Raw genomic sequence first — 15,193 nt, 5'->3', positions numbered from 1 at the left:
TGGAAGTGTCCCTCTACAGAGGAAGCCTCAAGGGAGAGGGCTAGAAAATCTTCACTTAGGAATTGGGACACCACTCACTGTGTCACCAGCAGCGAACAAATGTTATTACAGAGACAAACAATATCAACTAACAACTGTTATCTACCAACATTATAATAGTGATATCTGACAACTGCAGGACAGAAGGGACAGATTGATCTATTGATCAATACACAGTCAGTCAGTGTGTTTACATAGGTCAGTGTAATGTTAGTTTTTTTTCCAGCTTCATAAACAGGACTCGTTACTCTCACTCAGACTGTTTACATGCTTTTTTTGACTGCATAGACAGGGATTTTCCTAAATCCTTTGTTGCAGCGATTCTATTACATTTTAATTTGTGACTTGATTTTTTTCATGGTTGTTTTGCAGGATTGTGTATTTACTTTCAGGAGAAATGTACCCGCAGTGGTCGCCATCTTTATACAGTGTGTACATAGAGCATTTTACATAGTCTAACAATAGTGTGGTGGTATTGAAGGTTCATGTGAGGATGGAATAGTATCACCAGATGAACCACTGTTTAACAGTGGAGGCTTTAGATAATTCCCTCTGCCAATGATGTTATATATTCATCGCTCTTTGTTAGTTTGTGTGACTGTTTTATGATTATGCAAATACCACTGAGCTGATTTTATTTATAACTTTGTAGAAGGTTGGGGAATGGGCCAAGAAAGAACCCATTAGAGCAGAATCAAACAAACGAGCAGAGACAGAATTGTTTTGTTCACTTTCTTTGACATTGCTAGATAGGGCACCGGCCTGCCTCAACATTGTCTTGAATTATCACCAGCCATGCATGAATGTGTAGGAAGCATTTTAATGTTTTGTTGGTTTAGGTGGAGCTCAAGTTTTTATTTGGCTTTTTTGTAGTTGACTCTAGAATAAAGCAACATGTTGTACAATATCACCACATGTTTTGTTTGTAAAACTGTAATCTGTATATAACTCAACATCAGGAATTTATGTACTCTCGCCACATCTGAAATCAAGCCTGATATCCATGTTACGAAGTATTCATTACATTTGCCAAAGAGGTTATGTTTTCACCCCTGTCAGTTTTATTTGTTGGTTAGTTTGTTTGTGAGTAAAATTACACAAAAACTGCTGGACTGAATTACCTCAAAAGTTGGTGTCAAGTGTGGGTTAAGGAAAAATCCTTGCAATATTGGTCTGGGTCTGGATCCAGGAATTTTCTTATCATTTCCTTTAACAATGTGAGCTCCGGTTTTTGGCATTCAGTAGAGCGCCTACCTCCACCGAGGCCTAATAAACCCCTTAATTCAAACAAGCTGCACAAAATTGCACCCACAAAATCAGTCCTAAAATATGCCAGATATGTTTTCATCAAGAAAATGCTTTCTTACATCAAATAAACCGACCAACCAACCAACAAACAGCAGGTGGTGGTAAGAATGGCTGCTCTCCAAAAGGTTATAAAGTCAGAGCACCCTCTCTACATCATAACACCGGTCTTCTCTGCTTTTTTCTCTTCTCAGCTCACACACATCTTTACTTGAATAAACGGGAGGCCATTTTAATGATGTAATTCCGCCACTATTTTATCGTGTAACAAACCATGATAAATAAACTGTATCGTGTGCTTAGGAAAGGGTTCGCTCCAGGCGCGCTGAAGATACGTCAGAATTTATAGCAAACACGGTGGTCGATGGTCATGGGGCACAATCAATCGTCGTGATTGAATACATGGGAACAAATGGCTGCGAGGTGCAATCCGGAGCTACTGGGGTGTAGAGGTCAGAGAGCTGTGGGCCGTTGCTGCTGTTAAAGCATTGGAGCGTCACCATATAAAACATGGTGGAAATTGGATTTTGTGCTAAGAGCAATGCAATTAAGAGCTGGCTCTAAAGAAATTCTGCAGACAAATTAACAATATGTTTTTGGTGGTTAGACCCTGTACCCTTCTTCCAAATCCTGCACAAGGAAGACATGCCTCCTACACACTATTGTCCCTGCCTCTTAAAGAGATGATTGTTCCCTACCATAGAGGTTCATGGGTACAGATAATTCACTTGATCCCCAAAATAGAATTAAGAGAGTCAAGCTGCGCTCTTGTTACTTTTCCTATTCATGCAGTGTTTTACCTGCACCTGTTTGGAATGGGCTGTTTGCGTAAAGCTGGTTGGAACTTTCTTTATGAAACTCTGAAAGTGACTGGCAGTAATTGAGCTGTAGAAAGTTAAGACCAGCAGGACTCAATGAAAGAACCCGGAAGCTGCTACACGACGCTGGTCTTGTCACTATTCATAGTTTATTCATATTCAACATATCCTGTGTTCAAATTGCACCAAATTCAACACTTGCCATCGATGGAGAAGCAGAATAAGGAGATGATCCTAATAGTTGAACCATAGTTTTATTTGTGTACATCCATTGCTATTAGACTACATGTGCAAATCATGTGATATTACAATAATCTCTTTGATACATTTAAAGCTTCGTAAAAACATGTAAAACTTTAAAACTTGCTGCACGTAGAGCCTCATTATTTACATTCAGACAACAAATACATTGTATTTATACGCACATTTCAATACAGATGTCGCGTCATATGGATACTTACAGTATAACTGGCCTGACATCAGATGATGTTCATTTTCATAGTATAAATAAAGCACAAATCTATGAAAAAAACTGAACACTGCAATAGCATTGGTATTGTAGGAGATTCACTGTGCACATACAGATATGAAAAGTGAACATGATTTACCTGAAATGAGAATTATTGTATGTTATGGTGTAACTGTAGATACTAGTTTTAAGCTTGTGTAGATGATTGGCCTGGATCGTGGCAAAAATATATGATTGCATTATTTATAGTAGTAAATGTCTTCACTTTCTATTTGTCCGAATTATCAGTCTGGTTTCTGATTGAATGTATTTCATAAAGGGATTCAGTTGCCGAATTATCTTGCACTCCCTCAAATTCCCATGGAATGATTAGAATTCCCAACATTCCTCACTAAATGATGTGATGTTTCAGTCATCTCATGGGGAAGAATGGATGGCCAGATTAACCTGAAAGGGGGCCCCAGGGCAAAATGTTGTTTTTGGGCCCCTGTTGACCCCCACGCCAGAGGCATCCTCTCCTCTTCCACCTCCAGTCCCATTGTGCAGTGTGTATCTACACATGAAATGGTCGAGTATAGCTGGAGGAAAATGGTCTATTAACAGAGATCATCTAAAAGGTCAAACTAAATCCAATTAATAAAGCAATCAAAATATTTTTGAACTGTCCCATCTAATCAACAAACAAGAAATACATCACACTGAAGAAGCAATGGGATTGTTCACATTTATGTGACTAGTAGTCACGGTGGACTACACATGCCTGATTCTGCATTTGCAGAGACCCAGAGGCCCTGAGGATTGGCCACAAAAGCATTTCAACCAAAAATTGTTTCAGTCCAAATGTATCTCAGTCAGTTACTTGAAATGGCAGCGTAAATCTGCACTTAGGTATCCTGTGTAAAAATGTTAAACATAATTTAATTATATAATTATATGTTAGTCACAATGCTCCTGGTCACCTGTAAGCCCCTGTGAGCATTGAATATAAGTTAATTTGGTTAACCTTTGTCTACATACATAATACTTCTGGGTGTGGGGTGATGCCAAAATATATGTGAATGTGGGTCCTTTGGCAGCCATGGGGCAGTTCTCTGCGCCCCAGACACTCTCACTATTATTTACAGCCAATAGGTATTGATTTACCCAATTTAAAAAAAATCTAATATGATTGGTCGACCCTCGACATCGCCTTAGGTACGCCCGACATCACTGAGTTATGTTTGCAAGTAAGCAACGAGCCAGGTAATTGAAGTACCAGGAGGATAACAGGAATCAGAACTCGCTCTCTTCCAGAATTTCCTCCATGGTCTCTCCATGCGTCATCTCCCCATCGCTACTGGACAGGCTCTTCCTGGTGAGAAGGTCAAGCCCTGTCATGTCACAGTCTTTTAGCCCCTGACCTTTAACCTCTCCTAATCCAAGCACTCCACTTCCTCCATGTACAGCCACCTGATGCAGGTGTGGATGAGTTGTGTAAGTGCCACTCTCATTGCAAGAGTCATTCTGCCGAGCACACGGGGGGCGGTGCCCTCGGGTGCACTTCCACAGGTGCTTTAGGGGCGCGCCCCTAAAACAGCCCCTGACCTGGAAGTGGTTGGTGAACAGGAAAAGCTGCCAGCGCTTCTTAAGCTCAGCTTGGACCTAAATACAAATAAGAGTTACAGCTTTACTGACAATTGTATGAAATTCCAATTTCATAGGGAGCAAGCTGGCCATCAGGAGAAATGATGTCACCAATCTTATTTTGCAAAGCTCTGGTTTGGGGATTGTTTCTTCAAGTGGCCACCAGTGAGCGCCACGCCAGAATGAGTGTTAAGAATTTAGGTGAAAGGGATCTATTGGCAGAAATTGAATATAAAATAATCCTAGTGATGTGTTCACCAGTGTTTTTCATCTAAATTGTACTATTAGGTGTTTTCTTTACCCTCAAATGAGCCTTTATATTTAAAAACTTTATATTTACATCAGGAGCGGGTCCTCTCTATGGAGGCCTTAATGGTTTTTACAGAAGTCCAAACTGAGGGGTGAGGTGAGGGATGTTCAGCTGCAACATCACAACTTCACCTTTAGATGTCAATAAATTCTACACGCTGAACCTTGCTGTACAAATTGGAGATGTGTGCTGCTATTCACAGGTCGGGAAACACACTATGGTCGCCTGGACAACATGTTTCTTAATTTTACATATGTTTTTCCACATTTTTTTGTGTAAAACACGATTGATTGGTTGTCTTCTTTTGGTCACACTGTGGCAAAGGAAGAAGCATTTTGTAGCATACCTTAAAAATGTATTATGCTGATCACATTAGCAAACAATTATCTCTTCACACTTTTTTTAAGCAACATCACAATGAATTTGAAGGGTTTCAAGCAATCTATGGAATATAAGCCTAATATTCACTGGCCTTTTGCCCTTTCTTGATTTTCAGAGTGTTCTTTGGAGGCTAAAAGCTCCACTGGGTTCACTAGGATGTGGCTCTCTCTGTCTGTCTGCCATTTAGTGCAGGACAAGCAGTTTAAGAAGATTGTGTGAACATAAAACAACATCTTGCTGCTGCTGCTGGGAACAAGGTTAATGTGAGTGGAGTTTATGAACTGAAACCATAACAATGAGGTAAGAGGGCCTGTTTAGAGCTAAGGCTATCATCAGTAATGGCTGGTAATTGTCCATGGGTTTGTGACTATGAGGCTTTTACACATGGTCCCTGTGATCCATTGTTAGCATTAACATATTGATTAGTGTTAAAGAGACTTGACTTCTTCAGCTTGTTCCTAAGCTTCATATACACAATTCTGACACAACAAGGTTCATCCATTAAAAATCTCAGAGCATGCAAAGGAGGACACATACCTCTCCGTTAGCAAAACAGTACAGCACGGCAACCAAGAAACCCTAAAAAAAGGTCAGACATTACAAATGAGAGGTTTATGTGAGTCTAGACCAAAAACTAACTCTTCTCAGGTATGTCATTAACTTTACTGCTGTAACCTGGAAAGAGCTGAGGGTGAGGTTCAGGAAGTTCCTGGCGTAGCGACTGTTGCCCTCCACACATTCATCTATCAGCACTGTAAAGACCACTTCATGGATTCCCAGCAGAGGGATCAGGACCAGTGTTGCTCTTGCCAAGCTGAGGGGCATAAACAAAAACATGCCATGATTACAGTTGCTTAATGGAGAAGACAAGAATTCAGGAAAGGTTGTAACTCTTGCACAGTATTTGCAGAGAAAATGACAAACGAGAAAAGCGCAGGGTTTTGTAAATGTATGCATGACCTTCCCTCCGGTGGTGACATTTATGGTGAAGAGGCCCCAATACTTTTTGGGTTGACATTTTAATTCTGCTGTACGTTAGAGTTATTAACATATAAATGTTAAAACTGAAACTTACTGTACCATTGAAATACACCATCGAGGGAATAGCTCTCAGCACTTGTTTCCTGACATTTGGACTTGGACAAAGTTACACGAGTGAATCAAGGGAACGGGAAATACCTGTATCTGTAGTCTGTAAATTTCACCTGATCTGCTTTCAGCTTGGACAGCAGCAGCATCAGGATCTTGATGAATATGAAGAATATCACCTGCAACAAACATCAATGCATTATTAAAGGAAATGTATCCAAAAGTCGGATGAGTTTAAATTATCATAAAAACCCTCATCTGAGAATGATCAGTGTATTTGTGTACCGAGAAATTAGCATTCAGTTATGCTTGTGACTGCTTCACCATTCAATATCACATGCCGTCACAAGACAGGAGCCGTTAACAGAGTGTGAAACCAAAGTAACATTCACGAGAGGTCTGGTACCATGAGGAGAACAAACTCATGAGAGCAACATAATGGGAGTAACATAATGTATTTGTAACAAATGAGCTGTAACTTCTTGTAAAGGCCTTCAAGGATTGGCTCAACTTCACTTACGAGCACTGACAAAGTAATCGGGCCCCTTATTATCCACCAGAACCATCGGTTCACGATTGACCAGCATCTTGAGAATAAAAGAAGTTTCCATAGTCAAGCAATGATCAGAACATTTGAATTAATTCATACATTTATTGAAATGTGCGTGATGATATACTCACTCTGTGTTTTCATATACAATCTTGACGACTGTCCATGGTGTCACAAATAAGACTGGAGTTCCTGAAATGTAATAAAAGCATAAATGTAACATGTTAAGCTGTTTATTCTTAAAGTCACAATGTGTGTGTAGAAAATTTTGTAGGATTTCATGTTTCTAGAAAAAGGAAGTCCTAAAGGTGATTTAGTGTTTCAGTTGAATATAGATAGAAATTCTGGCTCTGCAGATATTACACATTTTAAAATTGCATAGGGCAAACACAGTCGATAATGTTGAGTGATAACGTCTTCATGTAGAAAATACAGGTTCTTTGTATTTAGAACTCAAAAAGTTTAGTACAATAATGGAAGATAAATAAATAAGTTGGGGATTTTCTTCAAAACGTAAGAGTGGTACACAAGCACATACACATACATATCAATATCCATTCACAGCGTACCCCATCCCAGCAGCATGTACTTCTTCAGCAGTCGTCTCTTAGTCAGCACGGCGGTGAAGAGGAGTGTGTGGAGGAAGATGGCCTCCACCAGGAGCCAGAAGTAGTTACAGGCCACAAAGTATTCCATGCACACTTTGGAGAATTTGCACATCAACGCTGTCTGTTGAGGAACACATAAGGATAAATCAGTCCTGCAAATCATTCAGGTGATTCAAACTGCTTGAAATTCATAGGCAGTATTTATAATAATACTACGACTATTACTAAAGCACTGTTCTCAAGTATCTACTAATAATAAGTAGAGATTTTTTTTACTGGAGAGCTTGAGTAGGACTTCCAACCGGGGTCGTCCTTGGGCAGGTTGGAATACATGATGTATAATACGATTTCCTTGGAAATGACAGCTACGGCTCTCAGGATGAACGACACAAACAGATTCATGTGGATGTAGTTCCTGGTGCAGTGGAGCTTCCTGTTAAAGCAGATACAGGAAGAGTTGGAGGAAACAAATTGATCCTGGTCAACTTTAAAAGCATTACTAAGGCCATGTGTCATGACATGAAGCGGAAAGACAAATGATCGAGATACTCTATATCCATCTACATGGAAATGACTCTTAGGCTTTAAAAAGTCATTTATTATTATTGATCTCCATTGATTTGTAACCATCCCTCTGTGCTTCCTGTGCTGCTCCTCAGACACTGTGTTTTTAAAGCTAGTATACTGTCTCATACCTCAGTGATTGACTATAAGAATGAAGCTGCAACTTCACAAGTGACACAAACTTTTCTTCATAAATGTATAATCATCCTACTGCTTGAGTTTCTTGCCCCGACTTGACTTGTTCAGTTGTTCCAGATCTTAGCCGTTACCTTTCAAAGCTATGACAATGAGCTTGTATTTGTATAAGGAAACGCTTTCACCACCAGTTGACTACTGACCTGAGCATGCCCATCAGGAGAGTGGCCAGGGTGAGGGAGGTCAGGGACAGGGAATAGCCAATAACAGAGATGAGCCTGAGGGCTGTCTGGCGAAGCATTTCATCCTCCTGGACACACACATGTGCAAACACATTGAAATGAAAGCAGGTATCAGAACATCTCTTCAGATCTTTTGAATAAAGTCAGACCTTATGGGACAGATGTCTAGAAAATACCCCATTGTAGAATGGATATTCCAAATTCATTACTCCTTAGTGGTGGACTGCAAACCTCATGTCTTGGCTTCCAATTCCAAAACATATTCCTCTTTTACATCAAAATTTATGAGAGTATAGCCTCTAAAAATGGCGTTTGAGTATGCCTTATCTTTTTTCCCCCAGTTAATCATGGTGGACAACACAAATGCCCTTGAAACTGAGAAGCTCTCACCTCTCACTGTCTTGCCAGTGTTGCATGTTGCACAGTACGTAGAAAAACACTGTAGCATGTTGTTCCCAACATGTAAAAAAAACTATAAGTACACAAACCTTCACGGTTATTTGTGCACAACGCCTAGAAGTTAAATGTGCATCGCAACGTTGCACCAGCAAAGGTGCAGCATCAGCATTTAGATGAAGAAAAGCGTGTTCACGAATGTTGTCTCGTTTTTATTACTGATGATCAAATTCTGAGGCGATAAAAACCTGTGTCAGGTCATTTGACGCGGGAGTGAATGCAGATTGTATCCAGTCCCATTGTAGACAAAAGCCAGATGTTAGTGGGTCTTTGGACCAGTGAAAATGGGCTTTAGAGAGAACTGAAGTATTCCACACCTTCCTCCTCACCTTGTCCTTAAAGTACTGGTCCTCCTGACATTCTGCGTCATCTCTCCAGGGTTCAGAGGAATTCTCCCTCTGTCGCCATTTCCCATTTTCTAAACACTCTCTGTGTGTCCTCCTGGAGTCATCTGCAGGTAATTGAAAGAAGCATTGGTATGCATTTGCAGGGGATAAGCTGACCGACTAGGGAGGAAATCATTTTAACTTGTGCTAGTTTATTTTTTAAATCATAATGTTAAAACCAAAATTGGCTGTAGCTCAGGAGATAGACAGGCTCTTAAAATTAAGTGAATTGAATTTTAGTTCATTTATTGTTTTCCATGGATTTTGTTAAGCACTTTGTAGCCTTGATTAGGTAAGTGCTATACAAATAAAGTTATTATTATTAATATTCCGACTATTGACTTTATTCAGAATAAAACATTATTCTGATTATGGTGTTTACGCTTCATTACCTCCAAAGTAATTCCACCGGTTTTAAAACCCCAAACTGAAATAGTTTCAGGTAAGATGCAACTTTATTGAAGTGCATATTATACAAAAGATGATAATAGGTTAGTGGCATCAATAAAGTTCAGCAGTTTGTTGGCTCATCATCATCTTCGTTTCTTAGCATGCTAACATTTGTCACCTTGAACACAAACCACAGCTGAGGCTGATATTTGACCATAACGTATTGCACAAATTAAAATGTTGAACTCCTGATATGCAGTTTCACCACAGTTCATGAGAGGGGAATATGAAAGTTGCAAATTTCAAAGTAAGCCACTCATAAGTCAAACTTGTGGTGTCACAAGATGAAACGTCAGGGAGCTGAACTAAATTTCTTGGAATTTTTTTTAATCTGGATCAAAATGACATCGACAGATAATGTGCCAGAAAACCTGAGTGTGTAATTAAACATTTAACAAGACTTAAACTCTTCATGTGACTATAGCCACTGCTGCAGTCTGTCTTGTGACGTACTCAAATGAATGCAGTGACAAAGGAAGGCTGAGGAGCACAAAGAGCCATTCATGTAATAAGGTCAACGCAACGGTGAAATCTTGAATTCGTGACCTAATTCATTAGCTGCTAACATTACCCTCACTGATCCATGGCAGGTAAGAAGGACAGGGGACTGACACATTCCCTGGAGATGAATGAGGCCAACACACAAACGTGTCAAACGTCCCTTTACAGTAGTTTCCTGAAATGAAAAGAAAAGTGAGAGGATCTCATGAAGGTTGGAACAGGTAGAGCTAGACAGACTTAAATAAAAGATAATAATAGCTCACCTGTTTTGGGGAGTGAGTGCACCAGAGTTCTATTGCAGTTCTCCCAGTACTCAGTCCGTTTAGCTATCAGACTTTCAAGCACCGAGCCTGTCACCTTCCATGTGGATTCCAAAAGAAGGAGTTATGATGTAGAATATTTAGTAAATACAAAATCAATCAATCAATCAATCAGTCAGTCTATCTATCTATCTATCTAAAATACATTTTTTGCTCTTAACTGTAAAACATATTAAGCTGTTTTCACATTAAAAACACATGCACACACATTAAATATCAAGTAAATAAGAAATTTAAAATATAGAGAAAAATGTCATGTTTACATATCTAGAATATATTGGTTAAGCCCCCTGGACCTTGGTGGGCAGTGACAATAGGGCTCTCAGTATTTATAGCTCAAAATAACAATATATAATAACAATATAACAATATATACAATATATGATTATTATAATTAGTTGGCACAGCTATAGGTTATTTATTTCTTTAAAACTTAGAACATTGTTAAAAGAAAAAAGTTTTAGTGCCTTAAGTCTTCTTGAAATTTTGAGTTGAATTTAGAGATCCTTCTCGGGCCAGCCTATCCCACGATTCATTGCACTTCAGTGACAAACCATTTTCAAAGAGGTAAAGATGCCAGCAAGCAACAAGACTTCCAAACATTGTATATCAACCATCAGCTCAACCGAGCAGCTACGAAACAAACAACGGGCGATAACAATGCAGCTCTGTTGCTAAGCGACAGCTGGAAGGGCGGGACAAATAAAGGATAATAAAGGATCGTCGGTAGATCGTCTCCTTTTGGTTTAGCATTTGCGGTCAGGGTACATGGGCCATATCAACAGTATATATACATATATATATATATATATATATATATATATATATATATATATATATATATATATATATATATATATCAAGAGGGACCATCTTATCTGCATAAAATTAAGTCAGTGATATAAAAACGTAAATTGATTTAGTCACACTGTGTAACAGCATGTTTGCTCAGCAGCACATTTGTATGTGCAGCCTCTGAAGGGATGTGCAGTGTGTGGATGCTGCAGTGTTTGTATTTACCCACTTGGTGGTAGTATTTAATAAGGACCCTATAGTGTTACTGTGGAAACACGATCACCTGTGTGTAATCTGTAATTGATGCAGGCCATTTATCTGCCAGGCTTTTTGCATGTTACGTGCCTGCAGCGATGCAAATACTCTCTGTTTATTCACATAAACATTATGCATGTTTCTGGCCTGAACTCGAGGTTATTGTATTTGACAGCCATCCTATTAGTGTTCGGTTATAAATTATGATTTTACTCTAATTTACTGTCATTAGTGAGACAAATTAGCATTTAATTTGAGAAGGAAGCTGCAGACCACAGCTGCCACTTCGCCCATTTATCTTTCCGGGCTTAGGACAGTAGATTTCTGATCTTCATGCCTCGGTGAGAAAGCAGCTGAAGTCTGCAACCTCTACAGTATTTGTTGTTTCGTCAGCCTCACAGTTCGCCTGCCACCAGGGTCGCACAGATTTTCCATGTGAGCTGTCCAACAGACGACGTTTCAATTCAGCCGGGCCCGACCCCGTCCAGAGCGGTATCACCGGTGAAGAGTCACTGTCAACCTTCTCTCTTTGTTGTCTCCCGAGGGACTAAACCTGCCTCATATCCAGCAGCAGGATCTTAACTTCCTGAATATTTGCATGTATTAAAGTGAATTTGCACAAAAAACTACTAGGGGCTCTCTGAACATATTTTCATTTAATATTTTAAGTGTTTCACTGCTTTTTTTTGCTGATCCACTGAGAAGAAATAACTACTCATTTGATTTCCAAAGCAGATACCAAGTTGTTTTTCGAAACATGTCACTAAACTGGTATTTTTAGGCAGCAATATCAGAAGTAGAGACTGCAGAAAAGGCATATGAGCTGGGGGACCGGCTGTACACCAACCTCTATACACATTTAATATTTTAAAAAGTATTTTTTATTTCTCCACAGTCAATAACAGCATTTTTTTTTTGCCGTCTTTCATGAGAAATTCTGCATTAAGACGTGCCTCATACAACAAATGAAATAAAAAACGTTTTTCTTCACAATATTCAAAATAAAAATTCCCAAAGATTTAAGGAATTTTAGAATTCATCCAGCTTTAACATCCAATGCTACGTAATGTTCAGACTAAATGCTGGTGAAATAAAAGGTCTTACATTTGTGTAAAGTATTCATTTACCTGGTGGCTGAAGATAACAAGGTGGAGTACGAGCAGGAGGGTGGTCCAGGTCCTCTTGTGCCAGCTTGGCAGCAGGGTTGGCATGGTGTGAAGTGTTTACATTGGAAGTAATTCTCAGCTGGTTTCCTCCCTCATTCCTCACCCCTGCATGGTATCACCAGGCCTCATCCCCTCTTTAACTCCTTTCATCCACGCGCTATGACAGGTTTAGATAACTTGAACTAGACCTCTTCTCAGTCTGCTCCAGAAAGGTTTCGTCAGAATTGAATGGATGATTCTCCAGACCGTAAGAAGTTCTTCTCCAGCTTGTGATGCCTGATGTAGCTGGGAACCTTCAGTTTACCCAATTTTCCTTGTGGCTCCTGAAAATCCTCTTGATCGTTCTCAACAATCTCCCAAGATTCCGAACTACTTAAGGGTTCAGTCAGTTTAACTCAGATTTGACAAAAAAGTTGCTTCCTAATGACAGATTTGATTTCGAGGGGTTGTCCTAGTTGAAGAAGTCCACCAGTCGTCTGCAGTACCAGTCCTCCGGTCCATTAGGACCTTTGAGGCTGTGAAGGAGGTGTGTGCGCTCCCTATAGACACAGTGCAACTGAGAGCGCATGTGGATCGTCAACGACAGATCGCCTCTCCCACCCCGTCCTCCCCCAACCAATCAAGATAAGGCCCGGGGAGAGCCGGCTACATAACTGGACTAACTTTGTTGTGCAGGAAAATGGCCACACGGGAGCAAATGGGCACACTAATGTACAAACAGCCATTATGAGCACATAACACACACTTCAACAAAATCACATATATTAAAATAATCATAACACACAAGCAAATACCACCTGCACTGTCCACAGAGAGGAAAGACGCTGACCTCCCCTCTCTCTGTTTATCTCTCTCACACAGTAACTGGACATCACCCAGCATCTCTGACACTAATGGGAATCTAGTGTAAACTAAAAGCACTGTAGCCAAACACAGGCAAGCAAACGGGAGAGCGGAGAGCAGACGTTACCTGCACAAGCCTCGTGCCCCGCACGCGTGGATCCAGTATCATTGTAAATAAGCAAAATGATTCAATTTAAAATGATCTTGGGAAGGGTTTTCTCCTGGTTGTTGTAAGTGGGTCAGCCAACACTTTTACACATTCATAATCCAGCAGACATGATGTCAGTACCATTGGAGCTATGTCTCTAACCAGCTGTCAAATGTTAATTTCACCTGTTAAGATGCTTAACACCAAACATTTTGTGTTAAACCATACAGATCATATTTGAGTTAGCTGTCACAGAAAATTATGGGGCCAGAAAAACTGAATGGGGTATAATTGCTTATAAAAGGTAAATAGAGCTGCAGGGTAAGGTGGATATCTTTGCAGGAGCATCACTTGTAATGATCAGGAGTTACTTCAGAATCATCCTTGTCATCAGTGAGTCCTCCTCACACAGTTTTACGATATCATTTTTTATCGTTTGTGTGATGGACACTGTGTGCTGATAAACAGTCTACGGTACAGACTGAAGTTAAAACAGCTGGGTTCATCCTACCTGGTTTATCTGCAGTGAAGATTTTCTAGTCAAGGTTTTTATGAAATGAGTTAGAATGATTGACTTAACAGATGTTATTTTTATATACAAATGTCGACTATACCAGATGTCTGTTAAGCAATAAACACAATCAACCGCAGCCAAAGTCACAACTTTTCAAAATAAATGCTCTTTTCAGCTCGATATAATGCACTGCAGCATCAAAACTAAATTAGTGCTTTTTCTTTGTAGACAAATTGCCAAAGAGGAAGTGATTCTATGAATGTTGACAGAGATCAATTTCTGTGTCGGGCTGATATGGTGAAATAATCAGATTATGAAAATGATATGATGACACCGATATTATTGGCTGCAGCCTGCCAGTTGCCAACCACTGCTGTATCTTGTCCGAGGACAGAGAGGACATGTTCAATTTGTATTAATATTGAATGTATCATGAGTCCAAACCTCCCCAAATACAACACTGCACCTCCCTGGACCTCTAAAAGTAAACAAACCAAGTGTGAAGCCAACCAGATGAACTATTCTTTACATACTTGATGGTATAGTGCTTTAAGTCAGATTTACAGTGGAGTTGTGTATTGGCATGTTATTTTAAAGAGCAGATCCACCAAAATTACATGGATTCTTGCCTGACCCACTCTGAGTCCTTCCACCAAGTTTCGAGGTAATACATCCACTAGTTTTAGTTCAATCCTGCAAACAAACAAACAAATAAAAACATATTGAAAAGACACACTTATCTTATCTAAGCGACAAAACAACCCACAGAGATGCATGGTGTAGAATTCTCATTGTGTTTTGATTACATGGTGATGTAGCTTTCAAATATCTCTGTGGTATGGATGTGACAGTATCCATCACAGAGACAATATATGAAACATTATTGCTTTTCAGGACCTCATAGTTCACCAGCCATGCAGTTATTTGTGAGTGTGATGTACAAAAGAGGCAGGGAAATCAAATTTTTCCAGCTCCATAAGCATGATAGTATACAGCCGAGTCGGGGCCATACGTCCACATTTGGTGTCTAACAAACTGACAGTCTGGATGATACTGTATTTAGAGCACAGGGGAAATACATATATCAAAAAAAAAATCATTATAATTGGAGAAGATTTTAATGGCACTAAGGCAGTTTGAAGCAGACGTGGCCTCAAGGTGCTGGCACTGTGGGATTCTCTTTTAAAGCAGGAGAAAGTGAAGAGGCTGTCGTGAGGTAAAGCTAA

The 15,193-nt window shown here is 39.7% G+C and overlaps 1 protein-coding gene across 1 annotated transcript; it reads right to left on the bottom strand.

The window, feature by feature from the left end:
- Positions 1–2,399: 2,399 nt before the first annotated feature.
- Positions 2,400–13,020, bottom strand: LOC109626688 (glucagon-like peptide 2 receptor). The gene is made up of 13 exons (XM_020082819.2): positions 12,424–13,020; positions 10,190–10,283; positions 9,997–10,101; positions 8,919–9,040; positions 8,095–8,201; positions 7,469–7,625; positions 7,154–7,313; positions 6,716–6,776; positions 6,555–6,621; positions 6,125–6,213; positions 5,621–5,759; positions 5,483–5,524; positions 2,400–4,272 (listed from the first exon to the last, which is right to left on the bottom strand). Exons 1-13 carry the CDS (start codon positions 12,505–12,507, stop codon positions 3,904–3,906), a joined length of 1,596 nt encoding a protein of 531 aa, XP_019938378.2. The 5' UTR covers positions 12,508–13,020; the 3' UTR covers positions 2,400–3,903.
- Positions 13,021–15,193: the final 2,173 nt, after the last annotated feature.

The sequence above is a fragment of the Paralichthys olivaceus genome, chromosome 21 (assembly GCF_024713975.1).
Source record: "Paralichthys olivaceus isolate ysfri-2021 chromosome 21, ASM2471397v2, whole genome shotgun sequence".
Taxonomy (NCBI): domain Eukaryota; kingdom Metazoa; phylum Chordata; class Actinopteri; order Pleuronectiformes; family Paralichthyidae; genus Paralichthys; species Paralichthys olivaceus.
Note: the sequence above shows the minus strand (reverse complement) of the source record. Positions and strands in the feature narration are given on the sequence as shown.